A 15,897-nucleotide genomic window follows, 5' to 3' on the forward strand; every position below is an offset into this window, starting at 1 on the left:
GGGATTACAGGCATGCACCACCGCACCCAGCTCTTTCCCTTATCTCTAAGTTTAGGTTCTGAATCCCAGAATTTGAAAGAATTTAGGAAGCAGAGTGAGGAAAAGTTGAACATCTTGAGTGGAACTCACCAAATGGTCAAATCTTAGCCTTGTACTCCTGCATTTATTTCAAAGTCTTCATTAAAGAAAAGAGAACAGCAGCAACACCTAGCTGAATTCTAGGCAGGCTATAAAAGATATATATAGAAAAAATCTAAAAGCAAGCTAAGTAAAGAATCCATGGAGTGAGGTGTAATGCAACTTCATCACTTTATTCAAATCTTCAAAATAGTCTTTATTCTACATTTTTAGTATAAAAAATCCACAAGTTAAGTGCACCACAGTGTAGAGAGAGACATACAACGCTGAACTTCCATAACAGTCAATGGTACAGTCAAACATCACATGTACAGAACACAAAATTTAGATGAACTGAAATTATAAGATAAAATAAAATAAAATCCAATTTCAAAACAAAAAAATCAAAATATTAAGGATCCCTGAAATATTCTTAACCCTAATGAGATTTCACTGGACTCAAGTCATTTTGTAGTGAAGCATTCACAATATGACCCTATGAACCCAGTTTAGGAATTCTTGGGAGCCATGAGTGGCTGCATGAGACACTCTGACAAAAAATGGTAACCAATTTTTGATCTGAAAACTCCCCTTAATTTGGCTCTAAAGTCATCGGGCTTTTGAAATGCATCCTCCTCCTTGCCCCTCGTATATTAAACAAACTGCTGTTTACAGTACAGTTTGCATGATGTCCTTTGTTCAAACAAAGCTCAGTTTTCCTGGCACCGAAGTAAATTTGGGTTAGGTTCCTGTATGCAGAGACAACCTATGAGAAGGGTCCAAAAGGCACCCTCCACTTTTGCCTGAGGAGATACAAAAGCAGAAGTAATGGGACCTGTGCTTGGGGCACAGGGGGTTTCAGAGGATCCTTGTCAAAGACTAGTTAAAAGATGACAAGTGGGGAGAAGTGCAAGGAGAGAAGGAAATTAGTCTGACTGGCTTTCTGTCCTGCACCATTGATTCAATGGAGATTGGCAAAGGAAACGGAAGATGGGTTGGAGGTGGGATGTAGGGCAAAGGATGGAAGGATGGAAAGAAGGCAGACGACTAATGCATTTCATTTATAACAAGTAATATAAATCAAAGACTTAAAGGAAATTAAAGACCAATCAGAGTAATTTGGCAACTTTAATTCTTAGGAAGATCAAAGTTCCCTCCAAACCTAATTTGATGTTTTATTACTAAAAGCAAAGACCAGTATGGTACAGTATTACTCCAGAGAATTAAAGGAAGATCCTTAGGGCTGCTTCACCCACATTCATTTTATGAATGGATACCTCCCCTACCTCAAAATGCTTTAGGGAGGTACTGCTACCATTACATGGTTCCTTATTAAATTGGAAAAGTGCCTGAAAGTTTGGGCACCAGAAAGACACCCCAACAACATGTGTCTAAACTGCAACTTCAGGTTAATATGACTAAAGCAGTTACATTGTGAGAAGTGCTGAAGGTATGTGATGTCTTTCCCGGCACGGAGTTGGCCTTGGCTCCTCACCAGATGGTGTAGCCACCATCTGAGCCACCCATGAAGAAGTTCCCCTTCCTCTGAGTTACGAGAACGTTGGCTCCCTGCATGACTGCAAGCTGAGCAGCATTGGGAGGGCATCCAGGAGGTGGAGGCTGAAAGAAAAGGGACATAGTAGAATGGGCAGAGGGTAGCTTATATAAGGGAAAGGGACACAGGTGAAGCAGAGGCCTGTTAGAAAGATGGCAATGTGCTAACCAATAGCATTTTAAGGAGCTAGTTCTGCCACCAGTTTGAGTTCTAAAGCAGGTCCATATTCTCTATGAACCCAAAGATACAAATAGGAAAGGAAGCCTGTTTATTCAAAGGGTTCCAGCTCCAAGATGAAGCCTATGGATACCTTCTAAATATGAATAGGCCAGAACCACAGTAACTTTCAGGGTAACAAATCCTCCCAATCACACTCCCAAAACAAGGACAGGGTCTGAATCCCACAGAATCCCTTATAGTTTTTAAATAGAATACTGGATAAGCTGAAGGCTTACTAAAGACACATTCACCTTATCTCTGGCATATGATTACTGAGTAGATGGTCTTAGCAAGGATCATTTGGGGGTTTTTTGTTTTTGTTTGTGAGACAAAGTCTCACTCTGTTGCCCTGAGTAGCTCACAGCAACCTCAAATTCCTGGGCTCAAGCGATCCTCCTGCCTCAGCCTCTCAAGTAACTGGGACTACAGGCACATGCCATGACACCCAGCTAGTTTTTCTATTTTTAGTAGAGACAAGGTCTCACTCTTGGTCAAACTGGTCTCGAACTCCTGAGCTCAAGCAATCCTCCCACCTCGGCCTCCCAGAGTGCTGGATTATAGCCGTGAGCCACCACACTTGGCCCATTTTGGGCTCTAAATCCCATGTATTGGGGAACTAAGCAGAAGACAATGATAACCAAAACTGCTAGTATTTTCTAAAAGCTACTTACTAGGAATTATGCGTTCTACCTTTTTAATCATCAGGGTTCAAATACAACACCCTGCTCTTGGCAAATATTAAGTAAATGCTTATGGAATGAATAAGGGGCATTATTAGACCAGTTCACTGCACCAAAATGAACGGGAAAAACAGCAACCAAGACTCTCAAGACAGGAAAACAAAGGAATCTGGTTAACTCAGACTCCAGTGAATTTGCCAGATGCTACTCACTTGCTATAGTTCTGCCCCCTCAACCACTTTCTGCCTATTAGATGTTGGTGGTTGCACAAACACTGGCAACTATTTTCCAGGAATGATAAGAGAATGAATATGAAGTCATTTCAGAAGGTTAAAATAGACAAGGGCTGAGTTTTTTCTGGTAAGGTCATACTCACAGGAATGTTGCCAGCAGTAGCCCCAGCTCCGAATCTGGCACCTGCATCATAACCTCCCTCCACCAGCACTGTTGAACCAGGTGGATAGATGGGACCAACTGGATAATAAGCCATAGGTATTGTGGAACCTAAAGGCCCAACGGCCACAGACTGAGCCACAGGAAGATACAGAGAAGCGCCAGGAAATGCAGCTGACATGGTGGGAACTGTGGCAGCCCCTGGGTGCACAAAGCTCGGACGATAGAGCTAGGAGAGTCAGAAGAGAAGGCAAAAGGTTACTTTATTACATTCCTATTTGAGATCTCCTTAATGAATCAATTCTTAATTCTCCTTGTGCTGATTCTACTTTTTGAATTATACAAGCTGCCTTTCTACTGGCATTCATTATTCTCCTGGATCACTTCCTGCTATAGCTAATGTTAGGCTCAAGGAATGCAAATTCATCTCCTTAACCTCAGCCCATGCCAAATAACACAAAATAATCAAATAATGCATTCTCAACTCCAACATAAATGACTAAATTATATAGTGTTTAAATTATTTATGTGAACACTCTCTTCTGTTTGTGAAAAATAGATAAATATGTGAAGTCAGACTTAGCTAAGGACTAAAAATGTGGGCCAAGAATATTCTCAACTAGTTCGAGTCTAGCAAACTGGAAGCACCTCTGAGTAGGCAGGTGGAGCATCAGTATAGGGTGGAGCCTGAGGAAGATGCAAGGTCTGAGGGTATACTGGATTCCCAGGAGGCTGCACAGGGTAGGTTGGCTGCGTTGGATATTGACCTGGAAGACAAAAAATGCAAGTTGCCTACTACACAGAGCCACGAAAATGGGGCAGTACATGTTGGGTAGCTAACATACGGGGAGGAAGCAAGCAGAAGGGGACTTTGCAAATAGACTGCTCCACAGGACGTGATTCCTGGAACCAAGAAAATAAGCATTGTCTTTGAGCCCTTATAACAGAAGATGCTGGACTCTGACTAGACAGGACAGGCAAGGCGCTGCTCCTACTATCATACTGATGTAAGGTTGAAGTCTAGCTGGGCCAAGTTCCCTCCGGAATTTGGGACAAGTCTGGGCACCCGTTTCTGAGGTTCTGGCCTGCTGGTGTATCAAGGGTGCTTCTGCTCTGGGTAGTCTCTACCGGCTGTACCCAGCCCAGACTTCGTGGGTAACGGTTCTGACTTATCTCACAGATTCCTATTCAAGGTCGACTTCCAAATAAAGAAGAGTGTGAATAGTGGAAGTGAGACGGAGAAAGGATGAAGGAGGGGTGAGGGGGAATGTCCTCTCTGGAGAAGCTGGAGATCATGTCCTGACAGACACATTGGTACCACCACAGGAAAGAAGTTCTGGCCCCGCCAGCGAAGGGCGAGGGAGTGAGAAAGGAAGAAGAGACACCCTGCAGGCCCTAGCCCGCGCACCAACTCTGGCAATTCACTAGTTAAGCTCCGGGCCCTGCCCGTTGTTCCGGAGCGCGGGCCCCGCCTCCGCCGGCTCTCCATTGGCCTACCCAAATCCCTGCTCTAGCACTCCATTTGTTTCTGCACATGCCCATCATGACAAGCCCCCCCCAACCCAAGCCCGCAGCTCCAAACTGCGCCACAGAGTTTACGGGGGAAAGGGCCGGGAGGGAGTAAGGAGCCGTAGTTAGGGAATGATGAAGGCGTCAGGCGCAGCCCCAGAACTGCAGTCGGCCGAGAAGCGCGGCGCAGCCCACCCCAAGCCTGGCGTTTGGTGACCCTGGGCTCCGGGCCCTCTCGCTCCAGGCCAGCACTACTCCCCCCGACGGCCTCAGCCGCCCCCTGTCCTTGCCTTTGCTGTTCATGGTGGCTGCAGGTCCGGTTCGGCTCGGCGTCGCGGACGGTTATTTTTTTCGTCCTCTTCCTGTTCGGAGTCACTTCCGTGTCACGTGACGATCGGCCGCCTAACGTCACCCGACGCCCTAATGCCGCTGGCGCCGGAAGCCCCGCCCCTGCGCCCAGCCTCCAGTCGCTGCAGGGAGGGCCTGCGTGGTCCCGCCCCCTCGCGTTGGCCCCGCCCGCTCGCTCTCGCCCTCCGCCCCCCGCCCCCGTCTCAACTGGAGGAAATCCAAGTGCAGGTATTGTCTCCTAGCAGGACGTTTTCTCTCTGTTGGACGCTCGGAGGCCGAGCGATGAAGCCATTCCCCGGAACCTTTTCCACCTACACACATTAACTCAAGGTCAGCTCACCTTGGCAACCTTTTCACGAGGAGCATAGATTTCTACAGATTTCTCAACCTGCCTGCAATATATGCTCCCTAAACCTGGGCCTATCACGCGTTCGCTTCCTACGAAATCCAACTTAAGTTTCAGCTCCGTAAAGATTTATTTTACCAGTCCAGTTCACATCCGTCCTTTCCTGAATTAGATCTTCACTCGAATCCCCGCTGCCCTGTCTGTGGTAGTTAACCTCTGTGAGTCGCTGCCTTTCTCACGTAAAGGAAGTAGTTCTGTTTTGCTGTGCTGCCCACAACAGCTAGCAGTAAAACTGACAAACTCGTAGTACCCAAGGAGTGCTTGTGTGACTCTGCCCTGTCTTTGGCACCTGCTCCAGGTGACCTGTATGATGCCTTATAGATACTTTCTCTGCATCGCTTTGCCCCTAGTTTCCTCAAGGGCAAAGATGGCAGCCTTCAGGGTAGCAATTAAGTTTTTTTCCTTTCTGGCTGCATTCAGAAATACCTGCTGAGCCCCTGCTATGCTCAAGTGGAGAGGGAGCTAAACCAGACAGCCCCAACACTATATTGTCTTGGAGTTTACCTTCTACGTTATAGTAAGAACAGTTGCAAAAGCATCCAAAAACGAAGAGCTTTGGAAAGAAAAGCCCTCAATAAACATTAGAAACCTGATTAATGTTTGCTAGTTAATTGAACTCGAAAAAGACCCATACTCATTTCAACTCAGTAATCCCTTGGTTTGTTCCAGTATTGTATTACAGTTTGCAGGACACCCTTAAAATGCACAATTTCATCTTCACAGGTCTTCACAATAGTCCTGTGTGGCAGGCAGGGCTTGTTTGAACATTGCTGTTTTTCAAATTAGAGAATTGATTAAAGAGATTTGTCCCAAGTCACACAGTTAACAGGTCACAGAATCAGGTTTTGTGTCCTGGCTCCCAGGTTCCAGGTCAGTATTTTTGTTTTTGTTTTTTCTTATCACTTCACACTGCCTAACATGACTAAAATACTCTACAGTCTGATAGTCAAAGATTATTTGTTTTTGGAGTTATTTTAGGTTTTTTTTCTCTTTCAGTATATTCACATTATTAATTTGGTTCAGACTAATACTAGTATCATGAAGCCTATGATAATTACCTTTTTCTGTAATTCTGACTCTAATCTTTTTGAAGGCAGTCATAGTGTTAAACATTCATTCATTCAACTCTTACAAATGCCAGACATCGTTCTAAAACAAAACTCTTGCTCTCCTAAAGCTCACCTTCTAATGCAGGGGCTTGCAAACTTTGATCCACAGTAATACACTTAAATCATGACACAGCATATATCCATTTATAATCATATATGGCTGAAATAAAATTTTATGATCCTATAAATTTAACATCCTTATATGTAAAAGGCACTATTATATTTTCTATTCTCTGCCTCTTTTTTTTCCAATTCTGGTTCTGATTTCACATCTCACTAACAAGTCAGGACCCACAGTTTGTAAAACACTATTTTTCTGTTTTGTTTTTTTTTCTCATTTGTTTGTTTTGAGACAGAGTCCCACTCTGTCGGCCAGGCTGGAGTGCAGTGGCTTCATCATAGCTCACTGCAGCCTCCAACTCCTGGGCTCAAGCGATCCTCCTGCCTCAGCCTCCCTAGTAGCTAGGACTAACTACAGGCACAATTTTTCTTTCTCTTTTTTTTTTTAATCTTTTTTTTTTTTTTGAGACAGAGTCTCGCTCTGTTGCCCGGGCTAGAGTGCCCTGGCGTCAGCCTAGCTCACAGCAACCTCAAACTCCTGGGCTCAAGCAATCCTACTGCCTCAGCCTTCCAAGTAGCTGGGACTATAGGCATGTGCCGCCATGCCTGGCTAATTTTTTTTGTGTATATTTTTAGCTGTCCATATAACTTCTTTCTATTTTTAGTAGAGACAAGGTCTCGCTCTTGCTCAGGCTAGTCTCGAACTCCTGAGCTCGAGCGATCCTCCCACCTCGGCCTCCCAGAGTGCTAGGATTACAGGTGTGAGCCACTGCACCCGGCCACAATTTTTCTGTTTTGTAGAGACAGGGTCACGATATTGCCCAGGCTGGTTTCAAACTCCCAGACTCAAGTGATCCTCCCACCTCGGCCTCTCAAAGTGCTAGGATTACAGATGTGAGCCACCACGCCTGGCCAAAACACTGTTTTTAGTGGACTATCATGACCAGGGCCTTGTACTTTTCTTAGCATGAAGTTTACAATCAGTAATTAGAGAATAACTGCATAAATAACTCCTTGGAAGTCAGATCAGGCAAATCTTTCCTGTATCCTAACTTTTCCAAATCAGATCCTAAAACTGATTCCACCCCAAAGCCTGAAACTGGAGAGGTCACTAATGTATCTCCACCCTGACCTGGGGCTCAGGGTCTCAGAAAATAAAGGAATGAACCTAAGAAAGGAAACTTCTCTTATGTCTCTTTCTGGGACCTCAGTTATGGACCCTGAAATTTTTTTTTTTTTTTTTTTTGAGACAGAGTCTCACTTTGTTGCCCAGGCTAGAGTGAGTGCCGTGGCGTCAGCCTCGCTCACAGCAACCTCAAACTCCTGGGCTTAAGCGATCCTCCTGCCTCAGCCTCCCGGGTAGCTGGGACTACAGGCATGTGCCACCATGCCCGGCTAATTTTTTCTATATATATTTTAGTTGGCCAGATAATTTCTTTCTATTTTTAGTAGAGACGGGGGTCTCACTCTTGCTCAGGCTGGTCTCGAACTCCTGACCTCGAGAGATCAGCCCGCCTCGGCCTCCCAGAGGGCTAGGATTACAGGCGTGAGCCACCGCGCCGGGCCTGTTTTTTTTTTTTTTTTTAAAGACAGAATCTCACTCTGTTGGCTGGGCTAGAATGTCATAGCATCAGCCTAACTCACAGCAATCTCAAACTCCTGGGCTCAAGCCATCATCCTGCCTCAGCCTCCTGAGGAGCTAGGACTACAGGCACTTGCCAGCATGCCCAGCTAATTTTTTCTATTTTTAATGGAGATGGGGGTCACTCTCACTCAGGCTGGCCTCGAACTCGTGAGCTCAAGCTTTCCTTCTGCCTTGGCCTCTCAGAGTGCTAGGATTACAGGCATGAGCCACCATGCCTGGCCCCCTAAAATTTTGTTGACTATAGTAGTCCATGTCAGTGAAAGTTCAGGAGGTGGACCCAAAATCAAGACACTAGTTCTGGTCCTAACTCTGCTACTAATTGACTGACTTTGATCCTCATCTATTCAGCTCCCACTTACTCGCTACTATGTATGAGTCAGATATTGCACCAGACATATCCATTTCATGTCCATAGCAGACTCTGAGGATGGTACAAGTAAGGGAACTGTATTTCAAACAGGTTAAGTAGCTGAACTAATTATACTGCTGCAGACCCAGTATTCAAACTCAGGTTCACCTGACTTCACAAGCCACTCATTGTTTTGAATCTGTTGCCTCTCAAGGATCTCAGCTTTATCATCTGCCAAAGAGATCACACAATCTTTGTGTCACCTCCAGGTCTAAATCTAGACTCTGTGTTAGAGGAGGAAAAGAATGAAGAGGAGCCTGAGAAGACAGAAGAGAAGTGGGCAGAGCTGACAATCAGTTTGTAAATTGTGGTCAGGCCCTGCCAGTGTTAAAAATGCAAATACTTCTACTGGGTGGTCCTTCCCAGGGCCTCTCCATTGTCCAATGATTAAAGGGTTAACTCTTGGCACCCAGGAACTCTCCTGGAGCTAGCTCCTGCTCATGCTAGCTGGCCTCAGATTAGTCAGAGCCTCTTCTACAGGGATGTTGGGGATCTTGCTTGTCACCCTGGATCTAGACATTGGAAAAGCCAGGGCAGAGGCAAATGAGGTCACCAGCAGAAGTGGAGGGGTTGTAGGCCACTGCTTTCTCTGGCAGGTAGATTAAGAAGTAACTGTCTATTTTCTTGGACAAGAGTCAAGCCTTAATATTTTCTTCATTTTCATGGGTCCCCCAATGAGATGAGGATGTTCATGTAGTCATGTATCAAAACTGTTTCTTGCAGTAATTTAACAGATTTCTTTCTTTTTTTTTTTTTTTTTTTTTTTTTGAGTGTCTGTTATGTGCCAGGCCCTGTGATAGGCACTAGGGAGACACTAGTGAGGAGGCAGGCATAGTCCCTGCCTGTGTGGAACTTGCAGTATACCTAATGGGAGAGACAGAAAGGTAAACAGATAATCATAACAGAATGTGATTAGTGCTGACATAAGGACAGCATGGGGTGCAAGAAGAGCACAGAGGTGAGGCACCTACTTTCTCCAGGGAAGGTTTCCTGGTGCAAGTGATGTTTGAGGTGAAATCTGAATGGTGAGTGGAAGTTAAGCAAGTAAAGATGGTTCCTGGAAGAGGGAACAGCTTGTGCAGAGGCCTAGAAGTGAGAGGGCTTACAGAGAGGGAGGCATGAAAACAGTTCGGTGTGGCCAGAGCACACTGGTAAGGGGACTTGTGGGGACTGGTGACAGAAGCAGCTGAAGAGGTAAACTGGAGCCAGACCACATGGGGGCAATGGGGCCCACAAAAGACGTCACATTCTGTCCTAGGGGCACTAGTTTGCCACTGAGGAGTGTGAAGCAGGAAAGTGACACAATCATGTTTTTATTTTAGAAAAATCCTTCTGGCTACAGAATGTGAAATAGGATAGAGAAGGGGCAAGAGTGGAGGTGTGTCTGAGATACCGGATGGAATCCAGTGTGGTCATTTCGGTGAACCATAACGGCAGACTGGCCTAGGGAAGTAGCAGTGGGGTAGAGAGAAGTGGAGGGATTCCAGAAATATTTAGGAGGCAGAAACAACTGGACTAATGCCAGGACTAATTAACAGAATTAATTAATAGGATTAATATCAGAGATCAAAACTCCATAAAGTCAAAAAACTCCATAAAGTCAAAAGACAAATGACAAATTGGAAAAAAATATTTGTAATTCATATCACAAAGGTTTTAATCTCCCTGCATGTAAATAATTCCTAGAAACCAGTCAGTACATGACCAACCATTAGAAAAAATAGTGAATGACATTTACAGTTTACAGAAAAGGAAAAACAAATGGCTTCTTAACATAGGAAATGATGTTCAGCCTCAGTCATAATAATAAAGCAGCAAATTAAAATCACACAGATATCATTATCAGCTTGATGAAAATCCAAATATTTGCTAACATTACTCTATTTGCATGGCTATGGATAAACAGACATTTTACTTTATTGATGGTTGGATGAAAATTGGCACAAATTCTATAGGGTTAATTTGGCAATATCCATCAGACTTGTAAATACTCCATTCCCACTTCTGGGAATAATTCCTACAGATATATTTGCACTCATGAGAACCCCTGTATGTATAAGTCCACCTCCTTGTTCATTGCAGCGTTGTTTATAATGGCAAAAGATTAGAAATAACCCCTATGTTCATTAGTAGGAAACTGGTGTAATAAATCTTGGTGCATCTATACATTAAAATACTATGTGGCTATAACAAAAAATGAGAAGTTTCTCCAATTTTTTTTTTTTTTTTTTTTTTGAGACAGAGGCTCGCTCTGTTGCCTGGGCTAGAGTGCCATGGCATCAGCTTTGCTCACAGCAACCTTCAACTCCTGGGTTCAAGCTGTCCTCCTGCCTCAGCCTCCCGAGTAGCTGGGACTACAGGCATATACCACCATGCCTGGCTAATTTTTTCTATATATTTTTAGTTGTCCAGATAATTTCTTTCTTTTTTTTTTTTGGTAGAGACAGGGTCTCGCTCTTGCTCAGGCTGGTCTCGAACTCCTGACCTCAAGTGATCCACCCGCCTCGGCCTCCCAGAGTGCTAGGATTACAGGCGTGAGCCACCGCGCCCTGCCTGGGTCTTATGACTCTTTATCGAGCAAGGCCTACTGGTTCCCTGTCTCTATCCTGCTATATGGACTGTGTGCTGAAGCTCATTCCCACGAGGCCACTGTGGTACCTATTCCCTGTTGTACCCCGCCCCCTCAATACCCAAACACACACTCACCCCTCCAGCACTCTGTGCTGTTAATCCAGAATCCAGACTATGTCAGATTCAGGGAAATGTGCTTCTAGGGATAGCTGAGAGATGAGAGGGAGGCTTCCCGGAAAGGAATGGAGGGTTGAAGGAGGAGTTCCTAGGGAGGGAAGAAGAGGACAGAGGGCCAGGTTAGGGACCTGATACCCCCTAATAAAGATTAAATTTCTTGGATTATAGGGAATGTTAAAACCAAAGTTTTAATACTTTCCATTATTATAATTCTCTTTAAGTTTTCCCCCAACAAGTAAGGAACAACGTGTATAGTCTAGTCATGATGGGAATAATTCACACCTGTGTCCCCATAAAGTTGCATTTCATCTAGAGGAGCCACACCAGGAGTTCTAGGCCATGACCAGCAGCCAAGTGGGTGGCTCAGGACAGAACGGAACAGAGAGTCAAGTGCAAGACTTGGGGCAAAGGCACAAACCTTGCTTCCACTCCACTTCTTCAAATTTACCAGAGGGAGGTGACCCTTAAAATGGAGAAAAATGCTGACACCTGAATTTCATATCCTTTATCTGATTTAACACTTACCAAAAACTCCCAAGAGTAGGTAGTATTCCCTTTTTACAAATAGAGAAACTATGGCTAACTTGCCCAACATTACACACAACTAAGTGACTATGCCCAGATCTGAACACAGATCTGTGGGTCTGACTTGATTTCCACTTTTTCCTGTAGAAATGGAGGTGGCGGTGGGGTTGGTGGTCATGGCAGTCCACTGCCTGTCCACATGGTTGGATGTTTGTTCCACTCTATTTTACAGAACTTTGTATTTTTTAATGCTTTCAAGCCTATATTGCTTTTGTATTCCACATAAATAATAAAGATATTTAAGAAATGAAAATAAAACCAATGGTTCATGGAAAACATTGTGAAATACCTGTATCTTGGGAATGGTGGGTTTTTACCATCTAGAGGACTCAGGAAGACAGAATATAAAGAACATGAGATGTGGAAGGAAATTTAGGTTCCAGTCCTGGTTCTGTTCCTCATGAGCTGTTTGGCCTTGGACAAGCCACTTACCTTGTGAGTCTCAGTTTTCTCATCTTGAAAATTATTCCTACCTCACAGACTTGGTGTGAGGGTCAAAGAAGAAGATCACAATAAATACTTCTTACGTTGTAGAATGCAACCTGTACCTTAGTTAACATAAGCAATAACTCTACCAAATTTGCTGAAGCCACCCTGTTACAGGGAAGGGGACTCCTTTGGCTACTTCCTGGGCACGGGCTGTGTGGAAGCAGGAGTCGGGGGACTTTATCTAAGTTAAATGAATAGAGGTTGATTCTGCCAATTTATTTCCTACTGCAAGCTTTCTTTCCCTCTATCTACATATCTACTTGTCAGGAATAAAATTTTTTTTTCTATAATATCATTTTTTGATGGAAACTTCGAGACTTATTCAGATGGGAGGAAGGAGGGGGACAAAAGCCCACATTTCTTCAGCATTTCAATCAGCAACCTCATTTTCTTCTAACAGTTGAAGTGAACTTCTTATGAATAATGGATGATAGCCTGATGAATATGCACACAGCCTATTATGCCTGTGAGGTTTGGTAAATAATTTATGAGCTAAAATGTTCCTTACCTTGTTACTGTACAAAAATTATGAAAAAAAAATAAAGAACCATATTTACCCTTTGAGCTGGTAGGGTAATCTGTCAGAGACAGTGACAGCAGCCAAGCAATACAGTTTTACATTATTGCTAAAATTAAAGTAAATAGAATAAAATATACTCATTTCAGGGCAAGAGGTGGAGGTCTCTAAAAAATTGAGCAGGCACAACCACACTCCCTGTCACACGTAAGTTATCAAAAACTCTGGCTTTTCACCTTAAGGTATCCTTGTATTGTTAACTGCACCCGGGGAACTCCTCCTCCATGGCCCAGTCTCCTCATAGGCCTTCAATGTGACTAGCCAAGACTGACTACTGCTTCCTCGTTTTAGGAAAACTGGCCTACAAGCCCTCAGAAAAGCATTGCTGCCTTTCTTGTCCTCATAGCTGAGAGGCTTGCTCGCTGACCAGCCTAAGTCCCCTGCTATATCATCCTTCAGCTCACTCCCACCTGCCCTGGCTTCGTTCCCTCAGCAACAGCAGAGGAGGCCTTTAATCTGGTGGTTAGACAGCAGGAGGGGCAAGACTGGCTATGGAGGTAAGGAGGGAGGAAGGTGTTTGGGAAAATATGCATGGATCCTGGTAAAACCTGGTTGCTCCATCACAAGTTTTTGAAGACATAGAACTGGGTCAGTTCCCAAGTCAGGGAAGATGGGCCCCCAGGGATTATCTGCTTAGATTCCAGAAGCTTTCTAGGTACAGTGGGAAAGAAGACTCTTCTTTTTTTCCTTTTCTTTCTTTCTTTCTTTTTTTTTTTTTTTTTTGAGACTGCTTTCTTGGAATTTACATAATAAACACATAGGGAAGACACTAACTGGCTAATTTTTTCTGTTTTTTGTAGAGATGGGGTCTCACTCTTGCTTAGGCTGATCTCTAACTCCTGAGCTCAAGTGAGCAGTCTATTTTGTTTTCTTCTGGACATTTAGCACCCAGCCCAGTGTTTGGCACACAGTAGATAATAACTATTATATTTGTTGAATAAACGAAGGCTCAGAAGGCATGAGAAGTGGGAGTGAAAGTGCATAAGAAAATGTGCTGGGCTGAGAATCCTATTGAAGAGTTTTATTTGGCACGGGAAGCAGAAGGAAGCTACTGGTGAGATCTCCTTACCTACCCATGGAAATGGAAATATTTATATTGTGGATTTTGGGCTTTTTTTTTTTTTTCCTGAGACCGAGTCTCACTCTGTTGCCCGGGCTAGAGGAGTCAGTGTAGCTCACAGCAACCTCAAACTCCTGGGCTCAAGCAGTCCTACTGCCTCAGCTTCCTGAGTAGCTGGGACTATAGGTGTACACCACCATGCCCGGCTAATTCTTTTATTATTTGTAGAGACGTGGTCTTGCTCTTGCTCAGGGTGGTCTCAAACTCCTGACCTCAAGTGATCCTCCTATGTCAGCCTCCCAGAGTGCTAGGATTACAGGCATGAACCACCATGCCCAGCCTGTGGGGTTTTTTAGAATTACAAAAGTAATATGTATTTATTGCAAAAAGACTGCCAATACCAAGTATTGGTGAGGATATAGAATGACAGCTAGAACTCTCATACAACATTACTGATACCAGAGCTCTCATATGTTACTGGTAAGGCTATAAGTTGGTTCAAACACTTTGGAAAACTACTTAACAGCATCTATAAAAGCTAAACATATACCCCAAATGGAGCAATTCCACTCCTTAGTATTTATCCAGGAGAAATAAGTGCATATGTTATGTTCACCAAAAGATTTGTACAAGAATGTTCATAACAGCTTTATTCATAAGAGTCAAAAACAGGAAACAATCCAAATGGCCACTAATAGCAGAATGGATAAATTGTGGTATAATTATGTAATAAAATACTACATGGCAATAAAAAACAATACTGCTATACTCAACATGGATGAATCTCAAAAACATATGTTGGGTGACAGGAACCAAACATAAAAGAGTACATACTGTCTGATTCCATTTACATGAAGCTCAAGAACCAGTAAAACTAACCTATGGATGTCTATGGCCATATCACCCTGAACACGCCTGATCTCAGAAGCTAAGCAAGGTAGGGCCTGGTTAGTACTTGGGTGGGAGACCACCCGTGCTGTAAAAACAAACAAACAAACAAAAACTAATCTATGGTGACAGAAATCAGAATAATGGTTACTTTGAGAGTTTATGGACTGCCAAGGAGAACAAGGGAATCTTCTTGGGTGTCAGAAAGTCTCTATATCTTGTTTTAGGTCATGATTACATGGATATATATGTAAAATTTGTCAAGGTATGCAGTTAAGATTTGTGTACTTTACTGTGTGCATGTTTTATCCCAATAAAAAAATTAAAGAGACAAAAAGTAATATATGTTCATCAAATATTTAAGCAATACAGAAGTATATACAACATAAGTTAAAGGTTTCCTTTTCCTAAAGAAAACTGTGGTTAACATTTTGATGTACATCTTCCTGAGCTCCTCTGATCACATCCATATTTCTTTCTTCAAAATATCCCTGATATCCATCATCCAAAGCCTTTGATCTATCTATGTGTAGCACCAAACTAAGTTGTATAGAAAGTCTGTGCCTTCACGTGACAAAGTTCAGCAGCAATACTGAGCCCTTTCTCCTCATAAAGAGCAGTCAGTGGGAAATACAAAAATGAGCAAGTCACAACTGGTACTCTCAAAGAATTTACAGTCCAGGGGGAAGAGACCACAGGGATTACAGACAAAACAAAAACCCCATGAGCTATAATACCATGCCATGTGGTAGAGTTTCACAGGGCCATTAAAATGGCTTCAAACTATTGTACAGGTAATGACACCTTACAATGGTATAGAGCTTACCGTTTTCAAAGTTTTTTTACATACAGGCTCACAGTTAAACTTAACAACCCTGTAAAGTAGTCATTATAAATATTACACTCATTTTATAAGTAATGAGGAAGTTGAATGACTTGCCTGGACTGCTAGTGGAAGAGTTGGGACTAAAACCTAAGTATTCTTACTCCAAATCCATTGGTTACTCATAAAACTGCCACTAGCAGTAACTCTTCACTTGCAGATGGAATCAGCACATTGATACAACCCCAGCTCTGCTGGCCAGGCTCCCGCAAAAGCT

The 15,897-nt window shown here is 43.5% G+C and overlaps 1 protein-coding gene across 2 annotated transcripts; it reads right to left on the reverse strand.

Annotated features, from left to right (window-relative positions):
• Positions 1–285: 285 nt before the first annotated feature.
• Positions 286–4,968, reverse strand: DAZAP2 (DAZ associated protein 2). 2 transcript variants are annotated; one of them, XM_045554897.1, is made up of 4 exons: positions 4,764–4,968; positions 3,613–3,731; positions 2,948–3,193; positions 286–1,737 (listed from the first exon to the last, which is right to left on the reverse strand). In XM_045554897.1, exons 1-4 carry the CDS (start codon positions 4,774–4,776, stop codon positions 1,609–1,611), a joined length of 507 nt encoding a protein of 168 aa, XP_045410853.1. In that variant the 5' UTR covers positions 4,777–4,968; the 3' UTR covers positions 286–1,608. The 2 variants fall into 2 exon arrangements, with proteins under 2 accessions (XP_045410853.1, XP_045410854.1); XM_045554898.1 differs by having other exon boundaries at positions 3,025–3,193; positions 4,764–4,867.
• Positions 4,969–15,897: the final 10,929 nt, after the last annotated feature.

Source organism: Lemur catta, chromosome 6 (assembly GCF_020740605.2).
Source record: "Lemur catta isolate mLemCat1 chromosome 6, mLemCat1.pri, whole genome shotgun sequence".
NCBI lineage: Eukaryota > Metazoa > Chordata > Mammalia > Primates > Lemuridae > Lemur > Lemur catta.